The sequence below is a fragment of the Ranitomeya imitator genome, chromosome 3 (assembly GCF_032444005.1).
Source record: "Ranitomeya imitator isolate aRanImi1 chromosome 3, aRanImi1.pri, whole genome shotgun sequence".
NCBI lineage: Eukaryota > Metazoa > Chordata > Amphibia > Anura > Dendrobatidae > Ranitomeya > Ranitomeya imitator.
This window is the reverse complement of record NC_091284.1, coordinates 188,117,164-188,138,371: the sequence shown is the minus strand read 5'-3', so window position 1 is coordinate 188,138,371 and position 21,208 is coordinate 188,117,164. Positions and strand designations below refer to the sequence as shown.

Sequence of the window (21,208 nt, the reverse complement as noted above, 5' to 3'; positions counted from 1 at the left end):
TTTGGTCAGTATTTTACATCAGTATTTATAAGCCAAAACCAGGAGTGGAACAATTAGAGGAAAAGTATAATAGAAACATATGCGCTGCTTCTGTATTTATCACCTACTCTTGGTTTTGGCTTACAAATACTGATGTAAAATACTGACCAAAAACTGCTAGTGTGACGCCAGCCTTAATATGTAATTTTTTGTTGCTTAACCCCTTCATGACCTTGGGATTTTTCATTTTTCCATGTTCGTTTTTCACTCCCCTCCTTCCCAGAGCCATAACTTTTTTATTTTTCCGTCAATTTGGCCATGTGAGGGCTTATTTTTTGCAGGACGAGTTGTACTTTTGAACGACATCATTGGTTTTAGCATATCATGTCCTAAAAAACGGGAAAAAAATTCCAAGTGCAGTGAAATTGCAAAAAAGTGCAGTCCCACACTTGTTTTTTGTTTGGCTTTTTTGCTAGGTTCACTGAATGCTAAAACTGACCTGATATTATGATTCTCCAGGTCATTACGAGGTCATAGACACCTAACATGACTAGGTTATTTTTTACCTAAGTGGTGAAAAAAAATTCAAAACTTTGCTAAAAAAAAAAAAAAAAATTGCGCCATTTTCTGATACATGTAGCGTCTCCATTTTTCATGATCTGGGGTCGGTTGAGGGCTTATTTTCTGTGTGCCGAGCTGGCATTTTTAAGGATAGCATTTTGGTGCAGATACGTTCTTTTGATCGCCCGTTATTGCATTTTAATGCAATGTCACGGCGACCAAAAAAACATAATTCTGGCGTTTCGATTTTTTTTCTCGCTACGCTGTTTAGCGATCAGGTTAATGCTTTTTTTATTGATAGATCGGGCGACTCTGAATGCGGCGATACCAAATATGTGTAGGTTTGATTTTTTTTTATTGATTTATTTCGATTGGGGCAAAAGGGGGGTGATTTAAATTTTTATATTTTTTTTATTTTTTTCACATTTTTTTAAACTTTTTTTTTTTTACTTTTGCCATGCTTCAATAGCCTCCATGGGAGACTAGAAGCAGGCACAGCATGATCGGCTCTGCTACATAGCAGCGATCTGCTGTTCGCTGCTATGTAGCAGAAAATCAGGTGTGCTGTGAGCGCTGACCACAGGGTGGCGCTCACAGCTGCCGGGGATCTGTAACCATAGAGGTCTCAAGGACCTCTATGGTTACAATACTGAAGCATCGCCGACCTCCGATCATGTGACGGGGGTCGGCGATGCCTTCATTTCTGGCCACCCGGCTGGATGCGGTAGTTAAATGCCGCTGTCTGCGTTTGACAGCGGCATTTAACTAGTTAATAGGTGCGGGCAGATCGCGATTCTGCCCGCGCCTTTTGCGGGCACATGTCAGCTGTTCAAAACAGCTGACATGTCCCGGCTTTGATGCGGGCTCACCGCCGGAGCCCGCATCAAAGAGGGGCTTCTGACCTCGGACGTACTATCCCGTCCCAGGTCAGAAAGGGTTCAAGAAAAGCACATCCAGCCCATGAATGGCAGCGCTTCCCCGGACTCACATTCAAAGATGATATTTCATATTTTTTTATTTCATAACTTAAAATAGAAGAGATACAACGCGTTTCGGATACAGTATATATCCTTCTTCAGGTATCATAAAAACACAGTACAAATCCTACTAGTATAAAATTCAATTACACTTATATATAGTATCAAACCTTTTATCCCAGTCTCAGTAACTTGATTTGGGGTGTTGACCAAGTTCAAGAAAAAACCCACTGATTGATACAGCCTTTTTTAACATTGATGCAAGAAAGAGAGAAAAAAAAATATATCAAAGAAAAAAAACCACAAGAAAAAAATAAATAAATAAATAAATAAAAATAAAATATCCTTTAAACTCTCTCTATGATATCATTCAATCCATTTGGAAATAATGTTCCCAAACGATATATCCAAAACGTTTCTTTCCTGTTTAAAAGAGCATTCCTGTTTGCAACTCCAGAGGGTATCTGCTCCACTGGAGTTACTTTTATGTTAAAAATTTTATTATGTTTAAGTAGTAGATGCCTTGAGAGACTATGTTTTAAAAAGCCATTTTTTGCTCTATTTCTGTGGCCATTAATGCGGGACCGCAGTGTCTGTACAGTGCGTCCCACATACTGCAAACCACAACTGCATGTGATGACATATTCAACATGATCACTACTACAGGTGAGTCTTTGTGAGATTTCAAAGACATCACCAGTATTATTGCATTTAATAGTTTTAGCCCCATGATCTAGGATCCCACAGGTACAACATTTTTTGGAGTTACTTTTAAAAACTCCGGTGCCTTGAAGAACGCCACATAAAGTTTGATCCTTATTTTCATAAATGTTTTTTCTTTTTGGATCCAACTGTTTTTTTTAATTTACTGGGGGCCACCAAATTTTTCAAAGTTTTCCCCCTTCTATATGTAATCCCTGGTTTATCAGGGAGATGTTTTCCCAAGACAGGGTCACGCTTCAAGATGTACCAATATTTAGAAAGCACAGTTCTTATGATTTTATTGCTCCTATTGAATGTTGTCACAAAATTCAATTTCCAGTGATCATCACTTTTTTCCTTACCAGTAGTCAAAGTGTCCCCCTTCCTGGTTTTTCCTTTTAAACATTCCTCCTGTGTTTTTATTTTGTTGTCCCTATATGCACCATTTATCAAATTTTTTGGGTATCTTTTTTCTTTGAATTTTCTTTTTAAAATTTTAGACTGCGCTACATAATCAGATTCACTTGTACAATTCTTTCTGATGCGATAAAATTGGCTGTGGGGTATATTAACCTTCCACTTCTTGTAATGTGCACTATTGAAATCTAAAAAGCCATTTGAATCCACTTTTTTGAAGTGGGATTTCGTGATGATTTTTTTAACACTATGGCTGATCTCTAAATCAAGAAATACCATTTTTTCTTTATTAATTTGTGATGTAAAGTTAATCCCCCAGGTGTTATTATTGAGCTCCTTTATTAATTGTGCAGCTTCCTCCTCTGTCCCCTTCCATATGATAATCAGACCATCTATGAAGCGTTTGTAAAGCCTTATTTTGTCATAGAAAACAGGTTTACAAAGTGACGATGAGGACTCGAATCGCCCCATGAATAAGTTTGCGAAACTTGGCGCGACCCGAGTCCCCATCGCGGTGCCAAGCAACTGTAAGTACAGTACGCCTTCAAAAATGAACACATTGTGTTCAAGAATGAATTTCAGACCCTTTAACAGAAAATCTCTTTGTTCGGGGAGCATCTCTGTCTCTGCTAAATAAAAACCCACTGCATTTACCCCCATTTCGTGATCTATGTTGGAATATAATGAATTAACATCCAATGAGATAAGGGAATAGTTATCTTCCCATTCAATATCCCTCAGTTCCTCGATTAATTGTGTGGAATGTCTCAAATATGAAGGAAGAGACTTTACTAGATCTTGTAAAAACAAGTCAATATAATGAGAAAGATGACAGGTTAAAGACCCTATTCCTGATATAATTGGTCTACCAGGTGGTTTTTCACAGTTCTTATGCACTTTTGGTAGATGATAAAATAACGCCATGGTTGGTGCAGGATTTGATAAAAACCTTTTTTCTGTTTTATTGAGAATGTTTCTCTCATAGGCTTCCTTAATCATATGGTGATAGTCCTGAACAAAGGATTGTGTAGGATCTTCTTTTAGAATTTTGTAATATCTCATATCAGACAACATGTTCAAAGCTTCCTCAATATAGTCAGATCTGTTTTGCACAACTACTCCCCCTCCTTTATCAGCTTGCTTTATTACTATATCTGTATTTTGTCTCAAATCCTCCAATGCCATTTTCTCTCTTTTAGAGATATTATTCTCCTTTTTTATCTCGTTTTTTCCAACTCCATACTTTTGGATTTTATGTTTATTTTTATTATTTTCCCATTTCCTAAATTCTTCAGATACTAATGAAAAAAAAAGTATCTATATTTGGTCCTCTGTGTTGATGAGGATTAAATACAGATTTTGGGTGTACCTCCTTGTGGATATATTCCCTTTCTTTGTTTGTCTCTATTGGGATCAGTATTTTTTTGGGATCCACAATGTCCCCATTTTTTTCATTCAACAAGAAATGCCTTTTAAGAGTGAGTTTCCGAGTGTACGCATTTAAATCGAGAAAAAGATCGAATGCATTCATATCTTGAGCAGGGCAGAAGTTTAGTCCCCTACTTAAAATTTCCATTTCTGAGGAGGATAAAATATGGGACGATAAATTAAATATTTTAACCAGAGGCGGATTTAGTTGTTTATTAGTTTCAGGGTTCCTTGTTTTTTTACATATTCTCAGATTTCTATTAGATCCCTTTCCTCTTTTTCCTCTTGCTCTACTTTTCTTTTTTTGGATCTTGATATTACAGTTGGTGCGAAGTAATTTGTAATATGATTCTTTTGTATTGGACTTGAAATTTGAGCTGTCTGTGAAGAACTGATTAGTGGTGGTAAAATTATTTCTGAAACACTTGGACGTGTGGGGCCTATCTCTAAAAAAGAGATGTTGGATACTACTGAAGATGGTGATGGAGTGGGCGCTTGTAATACTGTGGTGAATGTAGATGGGGATTCTGTATGATCATGGTCAGGATAGTTAGTTCATTTATATCAAATTCAACATTGGAAATTTCCAACCTGTGGGAAGCAGTAGGAATTTCCAATGGGGGAAGTCCAGGATTAGGGAGAGGTAATGTTGGAGCATTTTTCATTATAATGATCCTGGGCTCTAATGGAATGTTTTTTCAATGGGTGGAGGTTTTTTCTTTTTTGCATTTTTATTCAATATGGTGTGAATATTCTCGGGGGTAGACGTATTTAGTGGTAATTTAATTTGAGATATAGTTGTTTCAATATCATGTATATTTTTTATATTTGAATTGATTATAGTCCTTGTTTGTTTTAAACCTAATTCCTGTGGGACCAGGACTTCTGTTCTTAAATTACTAGGTTTTTTCTTTGTTGGTTCATTGATACCTATCAGGTTTTTATTCCTGATTGGTTCCTTTGACATTGGTTTAGTTTTAACAGTATCCCTACAAACATTTTTTATTTTTACATCCACTAGATCATTTTCAAATACTTTGTGTTTCCTGGTAATGTCATCATTCACCAAATTAAAAAAAATGTAAACTTTTAAACTTTTCAAGTTCAAGTAATTTCTTTTCACAAATCATTGCAGCTTTACTGGCTAGCTCAGAACGCTTTTCCACTAACAAACTCATAAGACTAAAAGAACAATCATTTAAAATATTATTCCAATTATTGGTAAAATTACTGTCATTTGAAAAAGTACTATTAAAATGTATCTTCAAACCATTCGGAACAATTTTTTGATGAATACAAATACTTAAAAATTCTGCATCAATCTGATGTCTTATTTCCATCTTCATATGTTTTTCAAAGTCCAAAAAAAGACCAGTGATGGTCCTTTTTGTCTCAATTTCAATCATAGGTTCAGTACAAGAATTATCCAACCTTTAAATGCGTACACTCGCAAACTCACTCTTAAAAGGCATTTCTTGTTGAACGAAAAAAATGGGGACATTGGGGATCCCAAAAAAATACTGATCCTAATAGAGACAAACAAAGAAAGGGAATATATCCACAAGGAGGTACACCCAAAATCTGTATTTAATCCTCATCAACACAGAGGACCAAAAGTATGGAATTGGAAAAAATGAGATAAAAAAGGAGAACAATATCTCTAAAAGAGAGAAAATGGCATTGGAGGATTTGAGACAAAATACAGATATAGTAATAAGGCAAGCTGATAAAGGAGGGGGAGTAGTTGTGCAAAACAGATCTGACTATATTGAGGAAGCTTTGAACATATTGACTGATATGAGATATTACAAAATTCTAAAAGAAGATCCTACACAATCCTTTGTTCAGGACTATCACCATATGATTAAGGAAGCCTATGAGAGAAACATTCTCAATAAAACAGAAAAAAGGTTTTTATCAAATCCTGCACCAACCATGGCGTTATTTTATCATCTACCAAAAGTGCATAAGAACTGTGAAAAACCACCTGGTAGACCAATTATATCAGGAATAGGGTCTTTAAAGGTAACCTGTCACCTGAATTTGGCGGGACTGGTTTTGGGTCATATGGGCGGAGTTTTCGGGTGTTTGATTCACCCTTTCCTTACCCGCTGGCTGCATGCTGGCTGCAATATTGGATTGAAGTTCATTCTCTGTCCTCCATAGTACACGCCTGTAAAGGGTGAATCAAACACCCGAAAACTCCGCCCATATGACCCAAAACCAGTCCCGCCAAATTCAGGTGACAGAGTCCCTTTAACCTGTCATCTTTCTCATTATATTGACTTGTTTTTACAAGATCTAGTAAAGTCTCTTCCTCCAGGCTCGAGATCATAAGAGGGCGCCCTCTGCTGGTTGTCCTCATACGAACTCGAGCCAGGTAGCTTTCTAGGAAAGTTCCCACGATCTAGGAACAGCCAGCAGAGGGCGCCTCACTGCAAATGCAGGTAAATATAGGTCATTGACCTACTTTACCTACATTCACCGGGGTTTTGCAGACATGAGCTGCTGCATTAGCAAAGCTCGTGTCTGCAAAATATTTTAACCCCTTCAGATGGATTTACATCGTTGGACTTTACAGATCTGCGGAAGGTAAGGATATTGTTGGTTTATTATGTTTTTTTTGTTACAGAACGAGGGTCTTCAGTGATTGGATTGGGCGTTCAATAAAATATTACAACAACCTTTGTTTTTATTTCATTAAATTATTTTTTAATAATGTGTTTGTGTATTTTTAACCCTTTACTAGTATTGGATTAATAATGGATAGGTGTCATAATTGACGCCTCTCCATTATTAATTTGGCTTAATGTCACCTTACAATAGCAAGGTGGCATTAACCCTTCATTACCCCATATCCCACAATAACCGTGGACCCTCTCCAGGCTATTAATATCTGCCCTCAGTCACTGGCTTTACCACTCTGGCGGAGAAAATTGTGCGGGAGCCCACGCCAATTTTTTCCGCCATTTAACCCCTTAATTTACTAGCTAGAATGGCCAAATTTTGCATAGACACACTACTGACATTAGTAGTGTGGAATATGCAAAAAAAATGGTGATATGAGATGGTTTACTGTATGTAAACCATGTCTCATATCATGTCGGGTTTTAGGAAGGAGAAAGCAAAAGCCGGTAATTGAATTACCGGCTTTAAAGCTGTCTAGCGCTGGAAGAAATATTAATATATATATATATATATATATATATATATATATATATATATATATATATGTGTCTCACTGACATATATATATATATACCTATTCTATGTGTACACATTTATTCGACCTATTCTATTCTAAGCTGTCAGTGTGATTTTACTGTACACCGCACTGAATTACCGGTTTTTCTCTCTAACAGCGCTGCATATTCCTCGCAAGTCACACTGCTGGTCCGTGTGTGATCCGTATTTTTGGGGCTTCCATAGACTTTCATTGGCGATTCTCGGCCGAGAAACGCTGACAATCGCAGCATGCTGCGATTTCCCTCGGATCCTGAATACGGCCGAGAAAATATCGGATGATGGGAGCTGCCCCATTGATTAACATTGGGACGAGTGCTATGCGATTTTTTATCGCATTGCACTCGTCCGTATTACGGTCTAGTGTGACCCCGGCCTTACTCTGGCTCTCTCACTTGGATCCACCCGAGGCAAGCTGCAAGCCCTGTATATTGAAAAGTATCTCAGAGGGAATTTGGAGGATACATGATCTAAAGCCATTTTAGTCTAAAGCCTTTAAAGACTATAATATTGTGTTTACGCACTTAGGGCGCCGCGATTTGTCTGTTCTTCTCTCCCAAACAGGGTTTTTTTGTATACAGGTCAGAAAGGGGTTAAATGCAAATTTGGATAATGCTATTAACCTTTAGATGCAGCGTTAATCTGCAGGTTAATAGTGTTGTGAAGGTGCCTGACCGCTGTATTGAAAGTTCAGCCTACACCTGCTGGTTAATAGCGTTACCTGATAGGACAGGCTCCATTTAACATTTGTAATAAAATGTTATTGTATTATTGTGCTACATTATTTTTTCTATGTGGAGTTTTTTAATCGTTTGTTCTATTTTATTAGATAGATAGAGAGATAAATAGAAAATACAGATAGCAGCACAAACTTGAGCAGATTTTGGGTGCAATATTTCCTGAATAATGCGGCTGTCCAACGCAAAATATAAATGAAAAAAAAATCAGGCAGCACTCCAGTTCAAGGAAAAAATGTGGGCTTTAATCCAGCACCAAGTGATGCAACGTTTCGACCTCACATCACGGTCTTTGTCAAGCCAGCAGTGACAAAGACTGCTGGATCTGGGACGGTTGGTATCTATAGATACAATATACAATAAGATGCATAATTGCACCCATTGACCATGAACAGAATATAAATGTATCCCCATAGTGATGAACTGAGTTATGTGCGGTGGCTCCTGAAGATGGAAGCCTGGAGAAAGCAGATCCTAGTGCGTTTGATGCACCCTACACCTAGCACATTGGAACTGGGACACAATTTTCCTGTAACGTGCCGGGGTGTTCTGAATCAGCAACTAATCCACGGTTACCGCCCTCGTTCACTTTACAGTAGCACGTTGTCTCATACCGCTCTCACAGGTTCACTATGAACGGTGATCGACTTTTTCTGAGAGCCCCACAGAGAATGAAATTTCAAAGAGAAAAAAAAAAAAAAAAACTCAAAGTAAATGTGGCGCTAAGCACCTACGGATTTTTTGAATTCATCCACTTCAAGTGAAAAATGTTAAAAAATTCATTTATTTTCTCAAAATAAAAAAATAAAATATATTTGTAAATTTTTTTAAAAAACAGTACAACGCGTTTCGGCTGCTATTTTTACAGTGCAGCCTTCATCAGGTAGTAAAAAAAACAAAAAGAACAAACACTACAATAAGCACTATAAAATGATGTTACAACCTCCAAGTTCTCTTATTTATGAGGGTTCCTAGAAGGGATTAGCAGGGCGGGACCGGGGATCAGGTTCTCCTTTCCTGATGACTAACTACATGGTAGCCTCTAAAGAGACACATTTATCTTATATATATAAAAGAGCAGTTTAGTACTTCTATTCTATCCAAAATGAGCTTTTAAATACATGGTATTACACTGTTACGAACAAACACAACATTAAAAATATAGGTATATACACAATCATAAATATGATTCATTCCAATACCTCATCAATACCATTACTATCAATTCATCCCATAAAGTACATTTAAAAAATATATTTAAAAAATTTATAAAAAAAATTTATTAAAAAAAAAAAAAAAAAGAAAAGAAAAGGGAATTTTCCTCTCTTTTTTTTTTTTTTTTTTTCTTCCTTTTCTTTTTTCTTTTTCTCCCTTCTCCTTTTTTTTTTTTGTTTTGTTTTGTTTTGTTTTGTTTTTTTTGTTGTTGTTGTATTGACACATGCGCGAACGACTGAGCTATTTATGACAAACCCTTACACATTCTCTACTACATCATTAAGTCCATTTGGATAAAGGCTTTGTAACCTATATATCCAATATGACTCCTTGCGGTTTAATAATTTGTTCCTGTTATTAGCCCCTTTTGGTATATGCTCCAGCGGTGTGACCGTAATGCAGAAGCATTTATTGTGCTTCAGCAGGAGATGACGGGACAGACTATGTTTAATCTGCCCGTTCTTTGCATTATAGCGGTGATTATTCATCCGGGCACTCAATTCCTGGGAAGTTCGTCCCACGTATTGGAGCCCGCATTTGCAAGTCACTACATAGATGACAAAATCCGTTCTACATGTGAGTCTCTGCTTAATCTTAATTGTTTCCCCAGTGGTATTAGATTGAATACTCCGAGCTCCATGGTTAATGATCTTACAACATTTACATTTGTTTGAAGAGCATCTATATACTCCTGTGTTCATCTTCCCTCCATTCACATTGGTATTGTTTCCTATCATGTTTTTTATTTTTGGAACCTCTCTTAATTTACTCTGAGCTACAATATTTTTCACTGTCGCCCCTCTCCTAAAGGTTACTCCCGGTTCCCTTGGAAGCATTTTCCCAAGAATCACATCTTTTTTTAAAATATACCAATATTTTTTTAAAATTCTCCTTATCAATACATTCCCTTTATTATAAGTTGTTATAAAATTAAACTTCCAAAGATTTCTCTTATTCTCCTCATTGCTTGCTGGCCGTTCTTTCCCTCTAGTTTCCTCTGCATTACAATCTTTTCTCTTCCTACTTGGGAGACAATCCTCCTGTACTTTGTCCAAATTCTTTCTGTATGCTGCCTCGATTAATTTTTTTGGATACTTATCACTGAACCTTTTCTTCAGTATCGCTGATTGGGTCACATAATCTTTAGTGTTTGTACAGTTTTTTCGTATCCTTAAGAACTGGCTGAATGGTACATTAGTTTTCCATTTTTTATAATGCGCACTTCTAAAGTCCACGTAGCCATTCGTATCACAGCTTTTGAAGTGTGTTTTTGTTATAATTTTCCCCGCTTCATGCCCCAATTCCAGGTCCAGGAACACAATTTTGTCCCTTCTAATGCACGACGTAAAGGAGATGCCCCAGTTATTGCTATTAAGAGAATCTATTAATTTACAGGCTTCTTCCTCCGTCCCGGCCCAGAAAATGATCAAATCATCTATATATCTACGGTATAGTAATATTTTTTCTTTGTATTCAGATGCATACAACAGCGATGAGGACTCGAAACGTCCCATAAAGAGCCTTTATCCAAATGGACTTAATGATGTAGTAGAGAATGTGTAAAAAAAAAAAAAAAAGGAGAAGGGAGAAAAAGAAAAAAGAAAAGGAAGAAAAAAAAAAAAAGAGAGGAAAATTCCCTTTTCTTTTTTTTTTTTTTTTTTTTTTAATAATTTTTTTTTTATAAATTTTTTAAATATATTTTTTAAATGTATTTTATGGGATGAATTGATAGTAATGGTATTGATGAGGTATTGGAATGAATCATATTTATGATTGTGTATATACCTATATTTTTAATGTTGTGTTTGTTCGTAACAGTGTAATACCATGTATTTAAAAGCTCATTTTGGATAGAATAGAAGTACTAAACTGCTCTTTTATATATATAAGATAAATGTGTCTCTTTAGAGGCTACCATGTAGTTAGTCATCAGGAAAGGAGAACCTGATCCCCGGTCCCGCCCTGCTAATCCCTTCTAGGAACCCTCATAAATAAGAGAACTTGGAGGTTGTAACATCATATTATAGTGCTTATTGTATTGTTTGTTCTTTTTGTTTTTTTTTACTACCTGATGAAGGCTGCACTGTAAAAATAGCAGCCGAAACGCGTTGTACTGTTTTTTAAAAAAATTTACAAATATATTTTATTTTTTTATTTTGAGAAAATAAATGAATTTTTTAACATTTTTCACTTGAAGTGGATGAATTCAAAAAATCCGTAGGTGCTTAGCGCCACATTTACTTGGAGTTTTTTTTTTTTTTTCTATTTGAAATTGCCACCTATGTGGATCTGAAGCAGGATCAACACATAGTTCTCCAAAGTGAGCTGCACACCTTATTGGATTATACAACATACGAAGAAGAGTTGCCTAAAGAATTGATTCCTTGAGAATCTCAACGTGCATTTCTTACCGATAGAAGGTGAGCATAACTACACATAAAAGAAATGTTTTTAACTTGTTGGTAAAAACGTATTACGCTCAGAGGAAGCGCCGCACTTGTCTCTTTTTTTTTTTTTTTCCCCTCTTTCCCTAAACCAGGGTATTTCTAAAGACCACAGAGAATGAAAGCTGTTTTGACATTGGGATATTAGTAGACTACATTTAGATCCTTTATTAGATCACACAGCTTACCTCTTTTTCATATATGAAGAGGACAATTGCCAGAACAACTTCTATCAACAGAATCAGCAAGAGCAAAATGAAGAACTAAGAAAAATGGAAATAAAAAGTCATTCTTCATTAGTCATTAAATGCAGTACTTACTTCTAATAGAAATCACAATGGGGCCCGTATTTGAGCACAGATCTTGATGCAGCACATTTGATGGCAGATTGTTTTAGGTATCAATTTTTTTCCCTTTCATAATAATTTGAATATGTATCTTTATTGGATTTTTCAACATGTAATAGGAGCAGTCTCCGATGTCCCTGAATAGAATAAAGCTCCAGCGTGACCTGAACAGAATCTAAAGATGTCCATATACATACAGTCTGTTTTGCAAGTCTCCTACAAGGATGTCGAGCTGGAGTCAGGAAATCCGCAGCCAGTAAGTGCTTCACAGTCCAAGAACAAACCGTGAAACATGGATGAGTGAAACCTGCCTTGGGCTGTGTGCACATGGTGCGTTTTTGATGCGTTTTAGAATTGTTTTTTCCACTCAGAATTGGCCCAAAATCGCTAGGGAATCCTTATGCCAACAAAGTCAATGTTGTGCACTTTATCAGTATTTTTCCTTTCAGAATATGCTGGGCATTTGCTATTTCGTCTTTCTTTATGACCCTTTGTATGCACAAAAAAAAAAAACACACAAAAAAAAGGATTTTCCACAGCAGTTTTGTTGTCAAGAAATCCAGAAACCTTGTAGAAATTTCTACAAGTAAATACTCAACGTGCGCACACAGCCTTAAATTCTTCTTGGCATCAGGTCTTTGAGAAAAAAAAAGATGAGGCTGTTGGATTTCACTATGCACAATCCTTTTATTCTCTATGGAGCTGAGTGGTACCTGGCAGCAGTTTACTCCCATCCTCTCATATACAGGTGCTTCTCACAAAATGAGAATATCTTCAAAAAGTTAATTTATTTCAGTTCTTTAATACAAAACAGTCATTGCAAACAGAGTGATCTATGCAAGTGTTTATTTCTGTTAATGTTGATGATTATGGCTTACAGCCGATGAAAACCCGAAAGCCATTATCTCATTAAATTAGAATACTTTATAACACCAGCTTGAAAATATGATTTTAAATTCTGAAACGTTGGCCTACTGAAATGTATGTTCAGTAAATGCCCTCAATAATTGGTCGGGGCTCCTTTTACATCAATTACTGCATCAATGCGCTGTGGCTCGGAGGCGATCAGCCTGTGGCACTGCTGAGATGTTATGGAAGCCCAGGTTGCTTTGATAGCAACCTTCAGCTCGCCTGCATTGCTTTATCAGTTTAACAAACATTTGACAACAGGTATCTAATGTGTATGTGTTGCCTAGGTTATATATGATGCAAATTGTCTCAAATAACAAAATAATCTATTCTGTAAGAAATCTTACTTAAAACAGTTGCTCACTACAATCAACTGTAAAAACACAAAAATACAAGTAGACTGGGCATCTGATATGGTAAAAACTTCCTGAACTGGGTCCCATCACTAGATCCCAGGCATTTCTATTGCTGCTGATTACCAGGCTTGGTTTGCTTATAGAGCTCTGTCTGAGTACAGATGGCTTGGTATGCTTCTTTTAGGGGTAGGTGCAGAAATAGACAAAAATATATAATCCAAACATTATTTCTTACCCAGCAATGGTCCAAAAAATATGATCTCAAGAAATGACTTAATCAATTTTACTAAATATCACATACAGTATTCATCCTTATGAAAATAAATTCCATTTTCTGATTGTATTACAATAATTAAGAGTGCACCCGTACTCACAGTAAGAAGTAAGCATTTGTTCTCCTTTATTGCTCCCATACATCCTAGAAATCCGAATACCATTATAATGCAGCCAAACAAAATGAGGACATTGCCGATTGTAATAGAGGGGATACCGGGAAACAGGGTCCCATAAACATTGTGCACAACAAAGTAGATTCCAATGGCGATTATGGTACATCCAGTAACCTACAGAAAATGGACAGTATCAGAACCGGCTTAATATTATACACCAACATTCCTAATAATGTAAAACTAGTTGAGTAACTTAACTTATTCACTGTATGTTTGATAACATTACTAAACCATAAAGGAAGCTACAAATAGCTTTATACTGCCTGGAAACCTGAACACTAAAATCAAGAATTATATATTAAAGGGAACCTAAATCTCTTAAATGCTATTACCCTGCATATATGGGGTTAATCTGCAGGTTAATAGAATTAAAATGCCTGACTGAAAGCCCAGGTTATGTGGAGAATATTAACTATTGTTCTCCTGGCATTCAGTTACAGAGGCATGCGTACAATCACCACTCAGTGCATTGTGTGTGGCTGTTGCAGGCATGCTCCAGCACTTTGATTGACAGCTGACTCTGCACAGGTGCGCTGCACAGCGATCTGTCAAAATGTGCTGGTGTGCTGCTATGGCTGAATCCCGGCGGCTCCTGGGAGGGACATAGTTCATTCACTCCCAGTAGGTCCGCTGTCAGTATGGCGACCAGACAGCATTTTAATGTTATTAATGTGCACATTAACCCTGTATCTGCAGGTTAGTAGTGTTTGGGAACATGACAGGCACCCTTTAAAGGGGTTGTCCAGTTTAAAATGACAAGTCTGACATTCTATGCGACTTCAGACTTGTGAATCCTCCCAGCGATAGTACCGCTCGCTGTGAGGATTCACCGTTGTTAGGGTCGTGAGCATCAGTCACGTGACCGCAAGTATGTGAAGATAGATGTAAACTGTGTCGGAATCAGTACAGCAAACTACAGCGCTGCTCACTCTGCAGTGGTCGTTCATGGGTACTGCGGCTCTGCTTATATGCACTTCAATAGAGGCTATATATGGCAGCCCAGACATGGACAATAAAATGCTGTCGTGTGAATACACTCTTGGGCCACATTCACACGTTCAGTATTTTACATCAGTATTTGTAAGGCAAAACCAGGAATAGAACAATCAGAGGAAAAGTATGATAGAAACATGTCACCACTAGTGATGAGCGAGTATACTCGTTGCTCGGGTTTTCCAGAGCACGCTCGGGTGGTCTCCGAGTATTTGTGAGTGTTCAGAGATTTAGTTTTCGCTGCCTCAGCTACATGATTTGCGCCTGCTAGACAGGCTGAATACATGTGGGGATTCCCTAGCAACCAGGCAACCCCCACATGTAAACAGGCTGGCTAGCAGCAGTAAATCATACAGCTGCATCAACAAAAACAAAATCTCCAAACACTCACAAATACTCGGAGACCACCCGAGCGTGCTCTGGAAAACCCGAGCAACGAGTATACTCACTCATCACTATCTGCCACTTCTGTATTTATCACCCACTTTTGTTTTTTGTTCTTATAAATACTGATGTAAAATCCTTACCAAATGCTGACTATGTGAACATGGCCTTAATCTGCAGTGTTTCTCCTGCTCTATATCATGTCATCAACTGATAAGGCACAAGGTTTTATGTGACAAGTTCCCTTTAACTACAGGTTTTTACTTCTTTAAAAATCTGTTATTGAGATTTGCTGGCTATCAATGACTTATTTTCTACAGCTCTGGCAAAAATTAAGAAACCATCACAACCAAACCCTATCATGGGCAGCCCAATCTCCAGACCTGAACCCCACTGAAAACCTCTGGAATGTAATCAAGAGGAAAATGAACTGCTTAAATTTTTGGTACCAGAAGCAGTGTGAAAGACTGGTGGAAAGCATGCCAAGACACATGAAAGCTGTGATTAAAAATCATGGTTATTCCACAAAATATTGATTTCTGAACTCTTCCTGAGTTAAAACATAAGTATTGTTGTTTCTAAATGATTATGAACTTGTTTTCTTTTCATTATTTGAGGTCTGAAAGCACTGGGTTTTTTTTTTAATTTTGACCATTTCTCCTTTTCAGAAAAAAAAAAAAAAAAATTTATTGCTTGGAACTTCGGAGACATGTTGTCAGAAGTTTATAGAATAAAAGAACAATTTAAATTTTACTCAAAAATATACTTATAAAGAGAAAAATCAGACAAATTGAACATTTTGTAGCGGTCTCTTGATTTTTGTCAGAGCTCTATTTGGAGTGACTGTATATTGAACTATTTAAACTTACCCAAAATAATAAATTGAAGACAAATAGTACATACTTCAGCATTTGAATATATTTTCCCATGTTTAATGCGATGTATAAATCTGCAAAATGTAAAAAGAAAAGGTGACTTGAAATATACTGCTATTAGTATAATTAGCCTTGTTTTATTATCTTATATTATAAAGCATGATGTAGTTGGTGCCTAGTGTAAGGACACGGGCCAAAGGAACAGCTGAGATGCCATCACTATAGATCCGAAAATTGTGGTTCTAAAAGTGATTGGTAAAAGTTTGTTATATGGTTTTGCAGCATTAGGCTGGAGTCACACGAGTGTATAACATGGCCGTATTACAAACACTGTACTATCAATCAATGTTATTCTAAGGGGTAGCTCAGTTCAGCGAGTGCAGCATTCTGCGGGTGCATCCGATGATCGGATCATGCGCACCTATACAAGTCTGAGTGCAAGTGTTCAATCAGGCTTCCGGTCACACCACTCCACTGAAACTGCCCTAACTAAGGTCACCAATGACCTATTAACCGCCAAGAGCAAGCGACACTACTCTGTCCTCCTCCTCCTGGACCTGTCCTCTGCCTTTGACACAGTGGACCATTCCCTGCTGCTGCAGACCCTCTCATCCCTTGGCATCACAGAATTGGCCCTATCCTGGATCTCATCATACCTAACTGACCGTACATTCAGCGTCTCCCACTCACACACCACCTCCTCACCTCGCCCCCTATCTGTCGGAGTCCCGCAAGGTTCAGTTCTAGGACCCCTGCTCTTCTCCATCTACACCTTTGGCCTGGGACAGCTCATAGAATCTCACGGCTTTCAGTATCATCTCTATGCTGACGACACACAGATCTACATCTCTGGACCAGATATCACCTCCCTACTAACCAGAATCCCTCAATGTCTGTCTGCTATTTCATCCTTCTTCTCCACTAGATTTCTAAAACTTAACATGGACAAAACAGAATTCATCATCTTTCCCCCATCTCACGCGATCTCCCCAACGAACCTATCCATTACAGTAAACGGCTGCCCACTCTCCCCAGTCCCACAAGCCCGCTGTCTTGGGGTAATCCTTGACACTGATCTCTCCTTTAAACCACATATCCAAACCCTTTCCACTTCCTGCCGCCTCCAACTCAAAAATATTTCACGGATCCGCACATTCCTAAACCAAGAATCTGCAAAAACCCTAGTCCATGCCCTCATCATCTCCCGCCTTGACTACTGTAACCTCCTGCTCTGTGGCCTCCCCTCTAACACTCTTGCACCCCTCCAATCTATTCTAAACTCTGCTGCCCGACTAATCCACCTGTCCCCCCGCTATTCCCCGGCCTCTCCCCTCTGTCAATCCCTGCACTGGCTCCCCATCACCCAGAGACTCCAGTACAAAAGCCTAACCATGACATATAAAGCCATCCACAACCTGTCTCCTCCATACATCTGTGACCTCGTCTCCCGGTACTTTCCTGCACGCAACCTCCGATCCTCACAAGATCTCCTTCTCTACTCCCCTATTATCTCCTCTTCCCACAATCGCATACAAGATTTCTCTCGTGCATCCCCCCTACTCTGGAATGCTCTACCACAACATATCAGACTCTCGCCTACCATCGAAACCTTCAAAAAGAACCTGAAGACCCACCTCTTCCGACAAGCCTACAACCTGCAGTAACCACCGATTGACCAAACCGCTGCACGGCCAGCTCTACCCTCACCTACTGTATCCTCACCCATCCCTTGTAGATTGTGAGCCCTCGCGGGCAGGGTCCTCTCTCCTCCTGTACCAGTTGTGACTTGTATTTTTCAAGATTATTGTACTTGTTTTATTATGTATACCCCTCCTCACATGTAAAGCGCCATGGAATAAATGGCGCTATAATAATAAATAATAATAATAATAATAAAAGTGAAAACTTCGGGTGCCGGAGCCGGGTGCTGAACACGGCATCATTCTCCCCTGCTCTGCTGGCGATCAGCACAAGCAGGGGAGAATGACGGCTCTCATCATTCTCCCCTGCTCTGCCAGTGATCGGCACAAGCAGGTGAAAATCATTCTCCCCTGCTTGTGCCAATTGCCAGCAGAGCAGGAGAGAATGATGAGAGCCGTGTTCACCACCCTACGCCAGGGAACAGCGCTTACTGTAAAGCTTCTTCCCCAGCGTCTGAGTGTCACAGGATGACATCCATGTGTGTTATGTGTATGCATGTGTGCTGGATGTTTTGTGGCCCATGCTGACATTAAAAACCGGACATGTCAACGTGTTTTGCCCATGGACACACGGTCCGTGGAAACACACTAACATGTGCACAGACCCATTCACTTGAATAGGCAAATAGCGCTCCATTCCTCTCAAGTCTCTCAGCATGGCTGCCCAATGGTATAAAATTCTGTGACACACCCATGGTGTCAATGTGATCACTACACCCCTAGATGAATTCATTGAGAGGTGTAATTCGTAAAATGGGGTCACTTATGGGGGGTTCTGCTGTTTGACCTCATGGGCTCTCCCAGTGGGTTATGGCACCTGCAAACCATAACAGTAAAATCTGGCACTCCTTCCCTCCTGAGCTCTGCCATGTGCCCGAACAGTAGTTTACCCCCACATATGGGGTATCAGCATACTCAGGAAAAATTGCACAATAACTCTTGGGGTCCAATTTCTTCTGTTACCCTTGGGAAAATAAAAAAATTGGAGCAAAAAGATCATTTTTCTGGAAATAATATGATTTTACGGCTCTACGTTATAAACTTTTGTGAAGCCATTGTGGGTTCAAAGTGCTTACCACACATCTAAATAAGTTCCTTGGGGGTCTAGTTTTCAAAATGGTGTCATTTGTGGGGGGTTTCTACTGTTAAGGCACATCAGGGGCTCTCCAAATGTGACATGGCATCTGATCTCAATTCCAGCCAATTTGCATTGAAAAGTCAAATGGTGCTCCTTCCCTTCTGAGCTCTGCCATGCACCAAAACAGTGGTTTACCCCCACATATGAGCTATCAGTGTACTCAGGACAAATTGCACAATAACTTTTGGGGTCCTGTTACCCTTAGGAAAATTAAAATTGGGCGTGAAAAGGTAATTGTTCTGGAAAAAAATTGATTTTTTAATTTTACAGCTCTACATTATAAACTTCTGTGAACATTCTCATCACGCATAAGTTTCATTGGGGTCTAGTTTCTAAAATGGTGTCACTTATGGGGATTTTTCTCTGTTTAGGTACATCATTGGCTCTCCAAACATGGCATGTGTCCGATCTCAATTCCAACCAATTTTGCGTTGAAAAAGTTAAATGGCACTCCTTCCCTTCCGAGCTCTGTCATGCGCCTAAACTGTGGTTTCCTCCACATATGGGGTATCAGCGTACTCAGGACAAATTGCACCATAGCTTTTTTCGATTCAATTTCTCCTGTTACCCTTGGGAAATAAAAAAATAAAAAAATTGGTATCTCAAGTAATTTTTTTGTGAAAAAAGTTGAATGTTCAGATTTTTTTAAACATTCCAAAAATTCCTGTGGAGCATCAGAAGGGTTAATAAACTTCTTGAATGTGGCTTTGCTCACTTTGAGGGGTGCAGTTTTTAGAATGGTGTCACTTTTGGGTATTTTCTATCATATAGACCCCTCAAAGTGACTTCAAATGTGATGTGGTCCCTAAAAAACATGGGGTTGTAAAAATGAGAAATCGCTAGTCAACTTTTAACCCTTATAACTGGCCTGGTCAGTAATATGCAAACCACCCTTGGGGGTAAAGGGGTTATTAAACAAAAAAAATGCTTGGAAAAAAAGATTGTTAAATGTAAACCCCTCAAAACCAAATCCGAAACCACATAAAAACCCTTTCACACTATGTGCCCACACTGTTGAATTTTCCCACGCTAAACCTGATGGTTTTCTGCTGTTGGTCGTTTTCCTGAAGCAACTTTGGCAATGACCTTGTCATCATTCTTGTGGCCGCCGGTGTCATTTACTCTACACTGAAAAATAGAAAGCGGGTGGCTTCAAAGCAGTAGCTGCCCATTGAATGATCATGTCACTTCATTTACCAATTCAAGGTTTCCAAACTCTAAAGTGGCTAAAAGACGTGGCATCAGATGAAACATGCGCACAGCAAAGTCCTTTTGACATTGCTGTGCATAATGTTCAGTTTATGGGGCATTTTTACTGCAATTTTTCTGGCGGATTCTGGGCAGAATCCGCTTGAAAAAGACGTGGCGTGCACGTACTCTCAGAACTGAAAACTTTATTAAAAAACATGGACGTGGTTTTCTCTTGAAAACCTAGTTATGTTTTTCTGCCTTATAAAAATTTCATGTGAATATATCCCTAGGTAGGTGTGCAAATATGCCAACAGATTTAACTACAATTCTATGGAGGGTCCACAGCAATATCCACTTATAACATGCACATTCTGTTGCAGATTTCACCCCACTCTATTAAAATCTGGTAACGTTTGTAGTGAAAATACGCAACATAAATTGATATGCCGTGGATTTAAGGTCAGTTTTTGTTCTGAAAGATTCTGGAGCATGTGGAATAGATTTGGTTTAATCTCCTCCTCCTAGCTCATACTGTAAATGTGATTATTTTTTATATTCGCAAATCCTCCCAGAAAATTTTCATTCCATGTACATTTACAACCAAACAGGCTCTACTTTTGGATCAGTAAGTAAAATGGTGCAAGCTAGTTATCTACAGTCTCAAACAAAATTTAACTTTATTTCATTATCCCTATTCCCTACCAATTTTTTTATGATCCCTTTCTTGTTTGCTCTAAGCATAGTACAATGAATCCTACGCAATATTGTTGCCTCCTCGTCTTCGAAGGTATACTGTGTCGGGGTGTTTTCTACCTATTTTTTTTTAAACTTTTAACAAAAATGTTAAATTAAGAACTGACATTTAAACACACCCAAAACCTCGAGTGCTAAAAATATTTACTGTATATTGTAACAGGAAACACACAGTTTCATTGCTGCTTTTATCTTTACTGATATTGTCATCTCACTGTTGGTAGCAATCTACAAGCACAAGTTATAGGGTAGGCATTAAAAGTCATAGTGGAGTACTTTTATCTATTTGTGGCAGGTAATTTTACTTGCCACAGATTTGTTGCAAAAATTTCTGCAATTGTTTGGTAAAGGTCAGTAGGTCATTAAGGTGGTCCTGTCCATCATCCTCCTCCATATGAAAATCATTTGCA

General features: G+C 38.3%; 1 protein-coding gene across 1 annotated transcript in view; it reads right to left on the bottom strand.

Moving 5' to 3' along the window:
* The window catches only part of CD53 (CD53 molecule), an 80,726-nt gene that overhangs the window by 27,805 nt on the left and 31,713 nt on the right, over positions 1-21,208 (bottom strand). Inside the window, exons 2-4 of the mRNA XM_069761707.1 lie at positions 16,011-16,090; positions 13,690-13,878; positions 11,892-11,966 (exon numbers count right to left, since the gene is read on the bottom strand). Of these exons, the coding sequence (XP_069617808.1) occupies positions 11,892-11,966; positions 13,690-13,878; positions 16,011-16,070 (324 nt within the window). The 5' untranslated portion in view covers positions 16,071-16,090. The remainder of the gene's footprint in view (positions 1-11,891; positions 11,967-13,689; positions 13,879-16,010; positions 16,091-21,208) is intronic.